This window comes from Equus asinus, chromosome 4 (assembly GCF_041296235.1).
Source record: "Equus asinus isolate D_3611 breed Donkey chromosome 4, EquAss-T2T_v2, whole genome shotgun sequence".
Taxonomy (NCBI): Eukaryota; Metazoa; Chordata; class Mammalia; order Perissodactyla; family Equidae; genus Equus; species Equus asinus.
In genome coordinates, this window is record NC_091793.1 from 73,040,220 (window position 1) to 73,057,273 (window position 17,054).

The 17,054-nt window shown below is 47.1% G+C and overlaps 1 protein-coding gene across 5 annotated transcripts in view; it reads right to left on the bottom strand.

The window, feature by feature from the left end:
• LOC139045101 (5-hydroxytryptamine receptor 5B-like) overlaps window positions 1-17,054 on the bottom strand; it is a 29,516-nt gene continuing 12,462 nt past the window's right edge. For 2 of the 5 annotated variants that reach the window (XM_070507563.1, XM_070507559.1), the window contains exons 2-5: window positions 7,204-8,150; window positions 4,854-4,938; window positions 3,631-4,171; window positions 1-54 (exon numbers count right to left, since the gene is read on the bottom strand). In XM_070507563.1, the coding sequence (XP_070363664.1) occupies window positions 7,818-8,150 (333 nt within the window). In that variant the 3' untranslated portion in view covers window positions 1-54; window positions 3,631-4,171; window positions 4,854-4,938; window positions 7,204-7,817. Of the gene's footprint in view, window positions 55-3,258; window positions 3,347-3,630; window positions 4,172-4,853; window positions 4,939-7,203; window positions 8,151-17,054 lie in introns of all 5 variants that reach the window. The other 3 variants (XM_070507560.1, XM_070507562.1, XM_070507561.1) reach the window with 3 other exon arrangements.

Genomic DNA, 17,054 nt, shown 5'->3' on the forward strand with positions numbered 1-17,054 from the left:
TTTGTCCTTTTCCCTCTGTCCAGAGCACTCCATCTAACAGCACATGGTGATAGGCTGAAAATGGTACATAAGAAATGGTTATAATGGTCTCCCCTCTTCTCACAATAACTGTGAAAACGATAGGGGGGATTTAGGAACTGGTCTGTGGCCTGTTTGACCATGTCGGGAATCCTGTGTGCTCTCCACGTCAGCCCTACATCCGTTCCTCAGAGTGCGAGCTCGTGCCTGCTCGTGGCCGTTGCCCTTTCTGTTGCCTCTGCCTAGATGGCTTTTCCCCCAAGGTCGTGGGCAGTGGCTTTCCCTGACGCCCTGACACTTGTACAGACCCATTCAGTGTTAGCCTGTAGCCCTGACCATGTTCTGCCCTTTCCCTGCTCTCTGTCTTGCTGGCATATGCCACTGTTTGAATGTCGGGGTCCTTTGCAAACCGTGCCTGCCCTCCCCTCAGGGTGTCAGAATGACGGCGGGGACCGTCTCCCCAGCAGCTGGCTGGGGGGATGAGGAAACTCTGGTTGGATAAAAGAGCTTCTCCACGTGGCAACTTTGCCCCCCTGTGTTGGCAGAGTTCAGATTGAGCCGTTCATCTGACCTATGCCTGGTTTGAGAGCAGGTAGACAGTTTCATTCAGCAGCTTCAGAGGACCTCTCTCAGACTGTGTGTGTTATATTCTCATCGTGAAGGGTGGGATGAGAAAGGTGTGAGGGGTTTCATACCTCGCAAAGGAATTACCTTCTACACATGTTTTTTCTCCTCATGTAGGAAAAAAGAAAGGGTATGCACACTAACATCAGAGATTAGATCGTGGGGTGTGTTTGGGCTCAAAGCATGTCATGAATCTAAAGGTAACTTGACTGGTTGAAATGACTCAGCCACGAGAAACCAAGAAGTGGGAAGCAGCCCTCGGATACGGTCCTGCCTCATGGAGGGTGACCGACGACCTTTTAAAGGTGCAAACGCACACACCCTTCGAGCCAGCAGTGCTACTTCTGGGAATTTTTCCATGTACAGGATTTTCACTGCAGCATTGTTTGCAATAGCAAAAAGAAAAAGACAAAAAAAACGCTGGAATCTACACCAGCGTAGGGCAGTGGTTAAATATATTCTGGTGAATGTGTACAATGGAATACTAAGAGAAATTTAAGAGAATAGAGCCACTGTGTAAGCACTGCCATGGAATGCCCCCCAGGATGCATGGTTAAGTGGGGAGAAAGAGGCTCATCGTGTCCTAGTGTTTGTCTTTAAAAAGAGGAAGGGGATGGGGAAAAACGTGTGTCTGTGGGTGTGTATATGTGTGTGTGTGTCTGTCCGTATACACACACACATGGACATCTAAACATATCTGCTCGCATATGCCTAGACTATCTAGGAGGATACACGGCACCTGGCGGCCTTGGTTGCCTCTGGGAAATGGGGTGGGAATTACTTTTCACTGTATGCCTTTTGTACCTTTTGCATTTTGTACCATGTACCGGTATTATCTATTCAAAAAATAAAGTTTTTAAATTTTCATTTGGTTTGCTTTTCTAAAAAAGAGAAATAAGAGAGAAGATTCTTATTCAGTAAATCTGCTTTCCTTAGGAATTTAAAGCCTTTGAACCAAAAGTAGTTAACTCTCCTTTTCTTGGGTCTTGAGGGAGATAGGGAAGTGGAGGGGCTGTCCTCTTCCACAGAAGACCTTTGGGAGACAAGCAGTGAGGATGGTTCTGCTCTAACGTGTGAGCGTGTGGGCGTGGAAGGGAGGTGGGGGGATGGGGAGACGGACTGTGCAATGGCTGCGCCCTGGGAACAGACGAGGGCTGTGGCAGGGTGGCCTCCATCTTGGAGAATCACAGCACAACCCCTGTTCCTCTGGCTTTTGGGGTGAAAAAGATGGCGATGGTCCCCTGCACCATGGTCCGAGGGGTGCTCTTAGCACTCTCCAGGAGCCGTAACGGTCCTGCGTGGAAACCTACCGCGGGCGATCCTGTCCCCAGCCCTCTTTCCTTACCAGCAGAGCTCTGATTTTATCCCCCTCTGGGGTGGAAGGTGTCCGGCCCAGGTGAGGACTCATGACAGCTGTTCTAAAACAGTCACAGGAATCCCGTTTCTGCTTGCCACGAATTGGTTTACACACGTGTGTTTACCTCAGTTCGGGCCAGAAGAGAGGAGACTTTCCTGCTGATGATCAGCTCAAGATGCGTGAGGAGAGCTGCTGTTTTTGCAAGTTGTTGGGGAAGAAAGAACGACATGGTGGGAGCAGCCTTAGCCATTTTGAGACTGAGGAAACCTCGCAACACACTGAGCTTGGCAGAGTGAAAAGACGGAAAGAGCCTGGCTCCCTGAAGGCATGACGGGCATCTGAACCATCCTGGGGACCACTGGCCTCTGTATTTCTTGTTCCATGAGAAAAATAAATCCCTATTCATTCATTCATTCAACCAACAAATATTTGAGCTTCTCCTGCGGCTCAGGCCCTGGGAACACAGCAGTGAACAAAGCAGACAAAGGCCCCACCCTCCTTCGGCCGCACTCAGTGGGGAAACACGCCAGGTAAAGAGGGAAACCAGATGGCACGTGCTTCCACCTGCTGATGAAACCAGGACGAGGGATCCGGAGTGTCTGGTGTGGAGGTGGCGGCTGCAGTTTTATCATGAATAGTTAGGGCCTCCTACTTTACATTCTTCCCTGAGAACTACCTCGGTTTTAATTGTGGACATTTTTCTAGAGCGTCAGTTTGCTGGCTCTTAGAGATTCAGGCTTCATCCCTGCTGTCCGGGGGCTGCTCGGCATGCAGGGCCTCTGGGGTCATCGGGGCTGGCAGCAGACACGGCGGGGCGCCCTGCTCCACACATGGTTCCTGTCCCTGACTGCCTTCTTTCCCCTGACTCTCGGTCACCCTGACTTTCTTCCAGTTCTATTCACTGTGCATCACTTTATAGGCTTTGTCATGTACAACCCAGGTGTTGGTTTTATGGTTTAAACACTATGGGTAAAGTTTCTTTGCATGATTTTAATGTTGATATCTCAAAGAGAATGTTTAGGTGTTCTCGGATTAATTCAGGTAAGAGAGAAACTAGGTTTTACAGTTTTCTAGAGTGATATGCTTTTCTGTTTTAGAGCTTTAAATTACTGGTGTTTTATAATCAAAATCCTTTATAGAAAAAACTCTGTTACTGTTTCTTCTTTAGGATATCTGTGTTCTTAGCATTACATAAATATAAACAAATAAACGATGACAAAAGTCCTCATGCGTAGTGAGGGAGGGGGTCCCCGAGATACCTGTGGGAGAATTCCGGCCAGAGGGAGTAGCCGGTGTCGGGCCTTGAGGTAGGAGGGTGCCCGGCAGGTGACAGGAACACGAAGGCACCTGTGTGGGAAACCATTGCAAGGCTTCAAGAAGGTTTCAATAGGGATCCCTCTGGGGGCCGTGCTGACTGCAGCCTGCAGGGGAGGCGAGGGCAGAAGCAGGGAGCCCAGTAAAGAGACCACTAATAATCCAGATGAACACAGACGTGGAACAAGTTTCACGAGACAATGTTTACCCTTTCTATACTACACTCTGATTTTTTTTCCTGTTCTGCTTAAGTACTTTGTAAAGATGCTGAGCATTGAATTATTGGTTTCCATTTTTCATCCCCCCAGAGCACACACCTTTGTCATGGCGTCCTGGCAGGTGGAATGTACTTCCCCAGCCCTTGACTCTGGGCTCTTGCTTGGTCTATGGCTTGTTGGCAGACTTGGTATGAGCAAAAGTTTGAAAATGTGCTTGCGTGGTTGGGCTTGCCCTCTTATACACCTCTCTTGAAAAGAACAAACCCTGCTGGCCTGACGAGGATGCGGGACACAGGAGCAGAGCTGCAGAGGGAAGCCGAGCCCAGGAGAGCCCAGCCCAGATCAGTGCAATCCCAGGCAACTCACAGATGTTTCAGCAAGAAACAAAGGCTCGTTGGTCTACACCACTGAGATTTTGTAGTAATTGTGCACAGTTATTGAGAACACAGCTGACAAACCACCACCAAAGTGATTTCATGGTAGGTTGTGACCTGGAGTTTGAAAGACACCTCTATACCACCCAGCATTAGTGTGGAGGGACCAGATCAGGGGCCAGAGAGCAGGCTTCTGGGGACATGTGGAATAGATGCTCACAGAGGACAGCAATCATGATCAGAATCCAAATTCTCTTCAGATATGCCTAAAGAAACATGGATACCATGTTAAAAGGGAGAAACGTGGCATGCTTGACATTATATATGACTCAACTTATAAAATAAAACTATTAGGCTACCCACATCCATCCCACAGGCCTGGAACTTTGTGGAATTGGATTCTGACGTGAGGACACTTTAGTGCTACCTTAATCAGCAAATAAATCCTGACAGGGAAGAGATTAATTCGTCTTATAGCCTTCCAGCTCCATCTTAGCCATGTTCTACAGACAAGGAGATTTGAGGCCGAACAGACACATTATGCTTATTCCTGAAATGTTCATTGTAAATCAGATATTTTGTCAGTAGGCTTCTATTTCTGATACTCCATATTAAAAAGAATTGCAAGTGCATCCTTACATAAAGTTAATCATTAACTGATCCGTTTCAGAAATTGAGCATTTTTTAATTATAGTGAGTGGTCAGGGAAGGCCTCATGAACTGAGAAAAAGGTTCAAGTCTAAAAGGTCCAATGGGAGTTGCCACCAAATTAGCAAGCAAACAACTTCCTTTTAAAAGAAGGACTCAACGTAAATGATTCCTTCTGCCTGGGATGCTTCCATAGGATCCTACATTAAGTCAAAGCCCAAGCCAGGTGAACACAATGACAAGGCATCCCATCCAATAGTGAGAGTAACCAAAGATCCCGTAGGCGACCCCCAACCATACCTAGACTCTTCCTCTAAGGCTCCTGCCTGGAATCCAACTGGAACAATGCAAGCGGATCCGCTACACCAGGTGCGCGTCTCTCGTGCTGCAAAATGCAAGCGAACACTGAAATGAGTCCAGTCAGATCTCTGTTGGGTTCCCTTCCCCTTTCCCATGTTTGAATCCAGGCAGACTTGAGTCCAGACACCTTTTCTGCATGGACTCACTGTGACCACAGGCAAGCTGCTTACCCTCTTGGAATATGGTTAAATGAGGACAATACCGATCTTGTAGGATTAAATGAGCGTTTGTATATAAAACCTAGTACAACAGCTGCACATGGTGGGTCCTCAATAAATAATACTCTTAAAATTTATTCCTGGTTGTGTGTTTTATGAAGAGAGGGCCAGGGAGGAAGATCATTAACACCACCTACTGTCTTTCAGCCAACAGGGAAAATGCCCAGTAGCCCCAGGCTTGAGCTCTAGCCCTTAAAACGCAACCATGAGGAATGACACAACCTGAGAACCTCCACCCGCTCCAGCTTGTCAATCATCTCCTAGTCCTTTCTCCCCTGCCTTAATTCACAGAGGATCTGAGGTGGCTTCTAGGAAATACACAGAATATGACAGTGAAATATAAATAGAACATAAAACACTAGGATAAGGAAAACCTAAATAAGAATTGGAATTACAGACTGGCTAGAAACATTAAAAACAAATAAGTAGGTGACCAGTTCCTACAGAGATTCCAAAGTTAAGTCAGAAATGTGGTTCTGTACTTCCTCCGGATCAAAGTGAAAATAGAAACAGAGCCACTTATAAGTCCTCATTATCTTAAGAAAACATGCCTTCATCTGATGACTGTACTTTTTTTTTTTAAAGATTGGCACCTGAGCTAACATCTGTTGCCAATCTTTTTTTTCCTTCTTCTCCCCAAAGCCCCCCAGTACATAGTCGTATATTCTAATTGTAGGTCCTTCTTATTGTGGCATGTGGGACGCCACCTCAGCATGGCCTGATGAGCAGTGCTGTATCCGCACCCAGGATACAAACTGGCGAAACCCTGGGCCACCGAAGTGGAGTGTATGAACTTCACCACTCGGCCACTGGGCCAGCCCCTGATGACTTGACTTCTTTATGTGAAATGCATTGATAGGTTTCATAAGATTGTTGCTTGAAGCATCTTCCAATGATAGAGAAAAATAAAGTTCCAAAGTATGACTCCAAGAAGGCTGTCCTGGGGGCCACACCAAATACGTTTGTGATGTCCCAACCTCCAGCAGCAAAGGAATAGCTGAACGACATGCTCTTCCCAGACTCCAGCTCCTTCTCAACAGGGCTGAAAGCACACAGAGCTGGGACCATGGGTAGTTTGAGGTGACACAGATCCTCAATTGCAAAAAACACAAAAGTTCAGGAAATACAGGTTGTTCCTAACTCATTTGATGACAAAATCTGATCTGACCCAGTGTGAGGCTATTTTTAGTACTTTCCTCAATTTATTGCAGAAATATCCATGTGTTTGATGAGAGGCTACTGGCCCAGACCCAGCTGGGGAGGTTATCTAATCTATGGACCATGTACCATATCACTTTTCTAAAACTTAAAAAAAGAAGAGTTCTAAATCCCAAAACCATCTGGTCCCAAAGATTTTGGAAAAGGCACCAGGGACCTATCTTCTCTGATAACCCCCAAAGTGCAGGTGCTCTATTGTGTGTGCTCAAAGCATGTCTGTACACCTCAGACATCAAGGGAGCCAATGGCCGAGTGGACTGTTGTGGAAATGAAAAGCCGAATCAGTAGGCAGCCAGTCCAAAATTAGGCAGACTGTGGCCAAGATGACTCAGTCCAGGTATCCCCCTCATCCAGGCCCCTGGATCCCTACACATCCGGGCCACATTTCACATTGTCAGGAAGCCCAAGATTCACTGTGGCAGTTTTGGGGGAGTTTTGTGTGTGTTTGTGTTTTAGTTCCACAACAAGCATTGTCCCCATCTCAATGATAGACACGTGTGTGTGTATATGCATATGTGTGTGTGATCAGTCATACAGATGACTGATTCTGAGCCTAGAAATGAATACTTCAAAAGCATTTTTATTACACATACAAGTCAGGATGGTGAAGTCCTGGGAAAATTTCTCACAGCTGCTCTCCCGTGTACAGAAGCACAGACGAGCCCTCGCCAGGGCGTCTCAAGGCTGGCTGCATGGTGGAATCACCTGGGGAACTTCAAAAAGCCCTGCCGTCTGGGTCTCAGCCCCAAGAAATGCCAATTTAATTGTTCTAAAGAGCAGCCTAAGCATCTAGCAGTGTCTCTCACTGATTAAAAAAAAAAATTATCTAGAGAACTTAATAATGTATAAATTACCAGATGTCTTCTTTGAAAGTCTGATTCAGTAGATAGGGTTTGCACTGGACACTGTTTTAAAAAACAAAAGCTTAGATGATCCTCATTTCCCAAATCAGGACACATTGTGTTGGAGACTGGGGGAGATGTGGTGAATGGGTGGATAAAGGGTTGGGGGGTGGGGGCTGTTTCACAAAGGACACCATCTCCTGGGTAGAACACAAAACAGGCCACTGGGCCCTGTGCTGAGACCCTCTCTGAGGAATATGGTATTAGATAAAGGAAAGGCATTGATCCTCTTGTGTCAGTTCTAACCAATTAGCAGCAACTGCCCGAAGTGCTATCTGAAAAGAATTCTGAGGCAGACTTCCTGCTTAGTAGGGAAATGTGCCAAGATCGATTAGCAATGTCTGCCACTCATGTAGGAAGAGGGCATATCTGCATGCTTGCCCCACATTTGCTGTCTTTCTGAAGAGCCTTTGGCATTGCTGCACCTACAGTCCAGGCCCAGTGGTATGGCTCTCAGATGTCATTAATTCTCAGCTGTGGGGGGAAGGCTCACGCATCACTGGTGAGGGGGAGAAACACAAGTTCCCTCCGCACAACTCTACCCACAGTCTTTCCAAGCTTTGTGTTCATCTCCGCTTGGTGAAGAGGCTTTTGAAGGCGTTGCTGTAGTTCTTGCTAAATGCTGTGTAAATCAGGGGGTTGAAGAAAGAATTGGAGTAGCCCAGCCACAGGAAGATGCTTTTCCAGATGGGGGGCAGGCTGCAGGCGCAGAGGGGGCTGATGAGCTCTGTGAGGAAGAAGGGGCTCCAGCACAGCACAAACACGCCCATGAGGATGCCCACCATCATGGCCGCCCGCTTCTCCTTCCGCTCCCGCCACGAGTCTCCACTTTCCTGAAAGGTCAGTGTCGGGCGACGCGCCTTGAACACCATCTCAGCCTCGTGAGGTGCCTCCTTCACCTTGGAACAAAGGAAACAGAGAATTAAAACATAAAACCTAACAGTGGATCAGAAAAGCAACATGGGGCTACTCCAGTCTTGGCCAACACCTCCGCTCCAGCCTCTTTCAAGATGTGCCTATACCATGATCCATCAAACAATATTAGGTGAAAAAGTTCCTGAAACTGTAGGTTAAAATGAGTTCTCAAGGTCCTTCAGGGAGTGAGAGTGGTGGTCCCCACCATGTCCAATAATATGATATAAAGTGGGAGGGAGGCAGCCTCAAGGGCAGGGACCTTGGCATCAGACCCAAGCTTGAGTCCCAGCCCTGTTGGCCAAGCTTTCCAATCTATGAAGCTGGGTGACCAAAGTCCTGTCCCCCTGCCATGAGGCCATCGGGGAGGTGAATTGGGAATGTGTGGTGGGTGCCCGCACAACCCCTGGCACCTGGACTCCCCCATTATATAGGCATAGAGTGGACTTGGTGCTGGGACCAGGACCCTGAATAAAACAGACCCAGGCCTGCCTCTCACAAAGTTTGAAGCTGGAGAAGCAGCCTTTAAACCTTACTATTGCAAGAAATTATACAATTACTGTGCTAAATGGATTCAGTTTAAATTATTGGATAATCTGTATTGCCTAGCTTTAAAAAAACTAACCGTCAATGCGTTTGTGGTAGTAATTGGTTACCATTGAGGGAGCCTCTGGCACACTCTCTACTCTTACCCCCATCCTTTGGTTAGCACCTATTTACCTCTTGCATCTCAGCTTAAAGGCCACCAAGCCTCTCAGAGTGGCCTTCCTGACCCTCTAAACTCAAGTACTTGCCCTGTTTGGTGCCATCTTCTCTTCTTCTGTAGCAGTTTGTGTGATGTGGGCATGAGAGCTGGTTCCTCTCTGGTCTCAGCTGAACGAGGCCCGGGACTGCGTCTTCCTGGTACACTAGCTCCTAGCAGCAGCATCTGGCACCTGTAGATGCCCAGGAAACAGCTGCCAAATTCCTTCTTGACCCTTGCAACACAACGTCCACATGTGCATTCTCCTTCCTTCCGGGAATGCTGTCAGGCTGGCCACAGATGCCAGAGAAAACACAGAGGCAAGAGGCTCCCAGGCAAGGCGTGTGTCTAGTTTTCCTCCCAGACACAACAGAAAGTAGCAATTGGGACAGCCACACAACCGAGGGGCACTTTACAGTGTCCACAGCACCTTCCCTTGTCTTCTCTCCCTTGGGTCAGAGGGCCAGAGCTCAGTGGGTGGAGGAGTTCCCAGGTGGCCTGACTTACGCAAGCCCAGGACGCCTCATTCAGTGCTACCTTCAGATTCTGTGTCCTCTGCTACTTCCCCTCACCACCCCTGCCTCTATTTTTTTGGAAAATCACTCAATCAGCCTGAAAAAAGACCATGGAGATGTGGACAAAGAAGATTCCTTTCCTTTGCGAGTATATACCCACATCCTCTCTCCTGCCGCTTGGAGAGACAGAATGAAAAGGCAAGTGATTCCAGCAAGAGAACAAACAGCATTTCCCTCCTCCCACCCCCCTCCGCCGTCCCGCCCTTATAAAGGCCTGGCTTGGCAAACACACACCCTCTGGGGGCCAGCGAGAGCCCCTCTTTCACAAGCTGTTCCAAGGTTTTCCAGTCCTCCCACAGGTGGGCGGAAGCGGCATGTCACCTTTCCCCTTTAGAAGAGACAATACTGACCAATTCCCTCATAGCAGACCATCATCAAGTCACCAGCGGAAGTCTGAGCGATAAAACATGGCGTCCTGAAATCACCCCGTGAATGTTTAGCCGTCTATTGCCGGGAGAGAAAAATGGGATAGGAGCATGAGAGGAAGTGGAGGGAGATGTGTTTTCCTCCCACTCAGCTCATTGATGGGCACTGTTCCAGCCATTTCTCTGCGGACCTAAATGACCTCCCAGGCTCTTGAGTCCCTCCACTGGGGAAGGCAAATTCCAAATCCTGGTTGAGCTCTAGAAGTAAAGAAATGGGGTAACTTCAGTTCAAAGAGATGCTGGGGGAGGAGAAACAGAAAACCCAAGGCCACTGATTAAATAGCTTTAAAACACCCCGGCCTCCCCCGCTGTAGCATTTAGCAGAGTCCCCCTTTGCTCCACCACGGTGTCTGTTTGCTAAAAGCCTGTGTTCACAAATTTCACCTGTGCCTGCTACACGCTGTGCTCAGTGATGCTGGAAGACAATGGAACCTTTCCAGGAACAGCCTCAAAAAAAAAGCCAATCAGGGATGATCCTGGTTTGCCAGGAGACCTAGTTCGGCTTCTTTCGTTTGAAATGTGACATCCAGTAGAAAACCAAAAGGCAGCAAGAAGAGCCACTCTGGAGAAGCTACTATGGAACAGAGACTATGCTAAACGCTTGTGATGGATGCCCTTGTCACCCTCACACCATACCTTTGAGGCATTGTTATCTCCATTTTACAGTTGAGAAAACACTCTGAGAGGCTAAGTCCCTCATCCAAGGTCACACAGTTGCTTATTGTTAGAGCTGGAAGTCGAACTTGGGTATTTTCAACTGGAGACCACACTCTTAACCCCTGCCTGTTATTCTGCTCCTTGAGTCAAAGTGACTGATCTGAATAGGTTCCACAGAATCTATTTTAAGGATCATATTTATGCTTGGGATGCTTTCAAAATGGACATGTGTGGCTTCCTGGGCAACTTCTAGGGCCTCTAGCAACCAGCCCTGGGGCTATCCCTGAGCTCTTCCATCTCCCTCTTTGGTTTCTCTCTCCTCAGCCTCTTCACGCTGACTTCCCTCTGTACACCTGTCTGAAAACAGACCCTTCAGGGTTAAGAGGCCTCTGACCCTGAGTTAGAATCTGCTCATTGGAAGGCAAGAATGCGGGCTGTTGAATGCACACAACACATAGCAACTGGCACTTCTTGGTCCTGCCATGAAGGGAAAGGTGCTCTGAATGCAAAGAAATTTGGAGACATCCAATGCCACGGCCAAGGCCATGCCAGCAGGGAAAAGCAGAACCAAGGTGCCCGCCCAGTCTGTCTAGTTCCAGACCTGTATGGTTTCTTTCTGCCCCACTGAGACGTGATCTAAAAATGAGTTTACCTAAATATCTCCATAGATTCTGAGGCTTTTCCATCTGAAATTAATTAAGAACCAAATCTGCCGGCCAATATACACTCAGACATTTATTAGCTACCTACTGTGTGTATAGGGACTATGTACTGGAATTTCCCATCAAGTCCCAATTTCAAATATTCTGTCCCACTATTCTGATAAGCACTCTGATGTCAGGGCATGGATTCTAAATCATCATTCAGAATGTTGTGTCATGACCAACACTCCAGGAGGGCAGGGACCATGAGCATCCTGTCCACTGAAGAATCCCTGGGACCTAATGTAACATAGAGTATATAGTAAAAACTCAATAAATATCTATTGAATAAATAGATGTTTGGGGAGACAATTCTCTTGCAAGCCTCTTGCGTTGCTGCACATTTTGCTAGCAAAGGCACTGACAGCCCTGGATTTGGACAGCTTGTCAAGGATGTTTGTGTAGCAAACCGCCTGGGAAGACAGAGAGAGTATCTCCCAGCGGGAAAGAGGGCAGGTTTGCTTGCAACCCATTAGAAAAGATTCAGGTTTCCTAAGAGCCGAGGGCAGGTTTATTTATTGTCCAACATTGGTCGATACAGACTTGAGTTCCCTAATCTGGGAGTTTCTCTACTGTGACGCAAATCCATCTGGGCCACTCTGTGTCACTCCCATGGGACTTTGAGGGAAAGGGGAACCAATGCAGACATGAAGCTCATGCTGCCTGTGTGCCATGAGTAATAAAGTCTTTGACTCTGATCCAGGAGTCTCGAGTCTTCTTGGAGCATCCAGTACACTGGCAGGCTGACCTTTCAGTTTGCAAGCAGACCTTCACAGTTCGTGACAGCTGTCCAGTACTCGGCTAGGTGGTTCCACACACTATCTTACTCAATTATAGCAGCAACCAGGAAGGAAGGAAGCAGGAAACCAAGGCTCAGAGCAATATAGTGATTAGATAGGATTCCAATCTGAGCCCCCATTTCTAGAACTCTAACCATGAAAAACCTCGTCTATATTGTAGGCTTACTATGACGACTACAATGAGACATTAGTACATAGTAGGACCTCATAAATGTCAGCTTCATGTCCCCTTGTCCTTTCCCTTTCTTCTAATAAAAAAGTTCCAGCTGCCACAGAAGGAGCCCACAAACATTTGTAATCCTCTCATATTGTCAGATAAACATCCTAATGAGAAATAGAAAAGGAAGGCAGAAAGAAGATGGTTCCTAATCACTTGGGAACCTACCAGTTTGCACTGTGGCCACACGAGTCAGGCATCCAGTGGGGCAAGAATCCTTACAAAGCGGGTTGGGGCAATCACGCTAATCCTAGTGGCTAGTGAAGCCCTACATCTGAGGGGGGGAGGACATAGTGACGTTTCCAGTCGGGTTTGAAGGCAATCTTGATTATAACTGGAATTCCCTGTTCCTAACCAGAGCTGCGCAGGTCAGGACTTGGACCACTGTGCCTCCATTCTCTCTGCCCAAGGTTTCCTGAGAGAACAAGCTCCAAGTTGCATTTCTCGAAGGCACTTTAAAGAGATAACTAACCAAAATAGCCCCTGAAAGTAAACATAAGCTGTCTAGCTTGTCTGACAAACTAAAATAGGAAATTTTCTCAGCTGCTTGTCTTGTGCAAAAGAAACTAAGAAAATAAACCAAGGAAGTTTTCTTGTAAAAAATAGAAGCAGATCAGTGCCAGGCTTGAAGAAAATTGACTTTCCTTTCAGTGTAATTATACACTCAACGGAGTATAGTTTTGCTAAGCCTTGGAGTATGGTCATAACATAAGGTACCATTGCTATCATTCTGACATTTGGAAACATGGATTTTTGTGGGGCGTTAGTAACCCTGGAATGGCTAAGGACTCCCTGGAGTTAATGCTGAGAAGGGGAAAATGTAATCGAGTGTGTTAAAGTCAGGCTGCATTTGTGTTTTCAGCTCTAACATCATCTGATTGAAAGTCATCCCCCTTTGTGAGCGGTTGCCAGTGGAAGGTCCTCTGCTGAGGCAGGAGTTTTTCTCCTGAGGTCCCTGGGCTCCCAGACCAGAGATTCCTGGCGCATGGGAGGGTGTAACAGAGAGAGGGGAGGTTTCGCCTTTTGCACATGCATTGTGCAGCCTCAGTGCTCTGATCTAACCCTGGGGGGCCCTGCCTCCCCTGTGACCACTTCCTGCCTCAGAGAGTCCTGGTGACTCTGCACTGTGGGTTCCCTCCCTCAGGAGAGCCCGAGGGCAGGAAAGGCTAAGTGGGCCTCACTCTCCAGACCTGGGCCTCAGGGAGCGCCCCATGCGAACTGAGCGAGCAGGCACCTACACACCTCTGTGGGCAGCAAGTTTTTCCTTTGCTTTTCACGGAATTCTGTGACCTGCCAAAAGGTTAAGAACTATGGAGTTTGGATCTCATTCTTTCACTGAGAAGCTCAATCTTCTCCAAGAATTACCCCGATTTAAGAAGTAGCCTACTGCAAGGTCCTTCGTGAAAACACACGGTCCCTGCCCCATACTTGTCTCCATCCCTCTGTGTTTCTCATTCTCCCCTTCCACTCTTCCCAACAGTCCACTCAGAGAGAAAAGAGAAATGCGAGTGGAGATAAAGAGGCAGAAGGAACAGGAAGATGTAAGGAGAACAAGGCAGAAGTTCACAGAGAGGGGAAGGCCGGGGTATTTCTGAAGGTGTAGAGGAAACGCTCCTCGGTGTGCCCAAGTGCTTCCGGAAACTCTCAATTAGGTGCCAATCTTAAAAGAATCAAACCATAAGCCAGATGTTTCATTACCACTGATACAATTTGATTCACAAAATTTACTTTTCTGAAATTAAAGTAACCTTGCCGTCTGGCATGGGAATGTGTTTGCGCCCACAGTTCTTTTAATAGATGGAATGAGAGCAAGGGTGGTGATTTTCTACCGCCTTCTTCCCATAACTGAGCTCTGACTGAACCCAGGGCCCATGTGCAGTTCCCTCCACAAGCCCACCAGCTGCTTAGTCTTTGGTGGGGTCCACATGACTACTGACCACTGGACAAGTGACAACAGCATAAAGGGCTCTGCACAGATTTCAGGTCGCTCAGGGCTTACGTCCTGTATGCTTACAACATACAAACTTGTTAATGTTAATAGAGAGGATTGGCTTAGAGAGCCAAATATTTTGTACCTAACAGGAACTAAAACTCAGATCCAAGTTGTCACAAACCCTACAGCTCAACACAACACATTTATTTTGCCCTTTACAGTTGACAAATTTCTTCCCCATACATAGTCAGTCCTTCAGGACCATTGTTCTCTGGACAGACTTCTAGCAGAGCGCCTATAAGACTTTGTTGCATTTATAATTCTATAATTGTGGTCTACTAAAATTAATTCCTTGTGAGCAGAGACCTTGCTTGCCCATTCTTTGAAACCTCAGAGGCTACCACATTGCCTGATATACAGGTCAGTGAAAGTCAATGAGGTAATGTTGAACACCATCTGTGTGTCTTAGCAGGTGGTTTAAAAAATGTCCACAGGTTTCTTGACACTTCTCCCAAAGACGGAGCGTTCCCCTTCCCTTAAGTGTGGGCTGCAGTCAGTGACTCACTTCTAATGACTAGAATACAGGGGAAATAGTCAGATGGAACTTCTGAGACGAGATCATAGAAGGCACTGCACTTTCCTGCTTACTTCACTCCCTTAGATCAGGGGAGGCCAGCCGCCATGTTGTGACGACACCCAAGCAGCCTGTGGAGACCTCCCGTTAAGAGCCATGAGAGTGAGCTGTCCTGGAAGCAGAGGCTCCAGCCCCAGTCCAGCCTTTGAATAAGTGCTGCCCCATCCAACATCTTGGCCACAACCACAAGAGACCTTAGGCCAGAACCACCCAGCTAAGCGGTTCCCAATGCCTGACGCACAGAAACTGTGAGTTAAAACAGGTTTGTTCTTTCAAGCCACTAAACTTTGGGGTAATTTGTTACATAAGCAATAAATAATCCAGCTATGAGGGTAACAGCAGTAAGAGGAAGAAAAGAGGAATTTTAAAAAATAATAAAATAACACAGGACCTCTCACTTGTGGTTTACTGTTTTAGACACTCCACATCTACTATTCTCTCACTCACTCTTCACAAGGATACTCTGAGGCAGATGGCAACATATCCATTTTACCTACAGGGAAATGCAGACTTAGATTAAGTCACTTGGCTTATGTGCTAGTAAGTGGCACAAAAAGCATTGAAATCCAGGTCTCCTTATTTCCGCATCCCACGCTCTTAGCCGCTGTGCGCACTGCCCCCCACACGGTTACCGACGGGGTGAATGAGGGAAGGGTACCAACCGCGCTTTAGGACGTTCATGAGCCCCAGGCATCTTCACTCTGTGGGCCCCTTCCTCCTTTAAAACATGTTAAAAATTATGTCTTATGACCATATTATTATGAAGACTAATATAATGGAGGCTGGGTTCATGATTCTAAACTCATTACTATTATATTCATTTCTCCTCTAATTTTAAAAGAAATTAAACCATTTCCATGGGCCCCTAAAAGTCTTGTGGTTCTTGGTAACGTGCCTACTGTGCCTAAGGAATACACAGGCCCTGGTATCAACTTGTGCACAGCAATCAAACAGACAATTGACAAGAAAAAAACAATTTTCTTTTGGCTTTTCCAAATTTTTTTTTTTTTTTGGCTGGGAAAGATTTGCCCTAAGCTAACATCTGTTGCCAATCTTCCTCTCTTTTTTTCCTCCCCAAAGCTCCAGGACATAGTTATATGTTCTGGTTGTAAGTCCTTCTACTTCTTCTATGTGAGCCGCTGCCACAGCATGGCTACTGACAGATGAGTGATGTGGTTCTGCACCCTGGAACCAAACCTGGGCTGCCGAAGCAGAGTGCACCAAACTCTAACCACTAGGCCATCAGGGGTGGCTTGACAAAGAAAAGAAATTGATGTCACATTTTAAAAGCCAAGTCAATAATCTCTATTGGCTTTGCTTTTTTCCTCTTCTAACCAATAAAGGGCTCAGGGTTGTAGAGAATAATCATAACCGGGCGTGTGCCTTGGGGGGAAGCAGAGTATACAGAATATTCTGTATATATTGTATATGTGGTGCTCACTCTGTGAGGTTGAAGCAAAGGAAGGCAGGGTAGGAATGAGCCCTGTCTCCTGCGAGCAGCTGGCAGTGTCTCTGGCTCACCTGTGTTCAGCTATTCTGGAAAGGAGAGTTCACATGCCGAGTTTGGAGAGCCTGCTCCCCACAACCCACCTTGCCTGGGATATGACTGCCTCATTCCTGTGAAGGTGGAGATGCCTGTGAGCAGTGGGAAAGTGCTCAGAAGTCAAGTTCCTGGAGACAGCATGGAGTAATGACAAAGTAAGGGAAAGAACAGTGACACGTTCCCTAGATTTCGCAGCCAGTGGCTGGCCAATGGACTGTGAACAGAAGTGACATGTGTTTACTTCAGGGTAAGGCAGTTAAAAGCTGCTGTATCTCCATATATCTCTTCCCTTCCCACAGCAACCTGGGAAGCCATATGTTCAAGACAGCATAGCTGAAAGATGACAAGTGGCCCCATCCATGAGTTCCCGCCTGGAGGAGAGCTGTGCAGGAGGGCTGTCAGACCCACACTGAACTTGGAGCGAGAGTGACAGAAACCTTTAGTTTGGGGGTTATATTTCACTGAGCATATCTTCGTTTATCCTGACCAAGAGGGCAATGGCAGCTTGGCTGGATCACGAGGATTAAATGAGAGGAGGAATGTAGAGCACCAGAACAGTGCCTGGAAGGGAACTCACTCAGGAAACATTTATTTCCTCCTCCACTTTCAAAAATTACATTTTGCCCCAAAGAATTAATCACTGTCCAGGAACTGTTGCAGAACC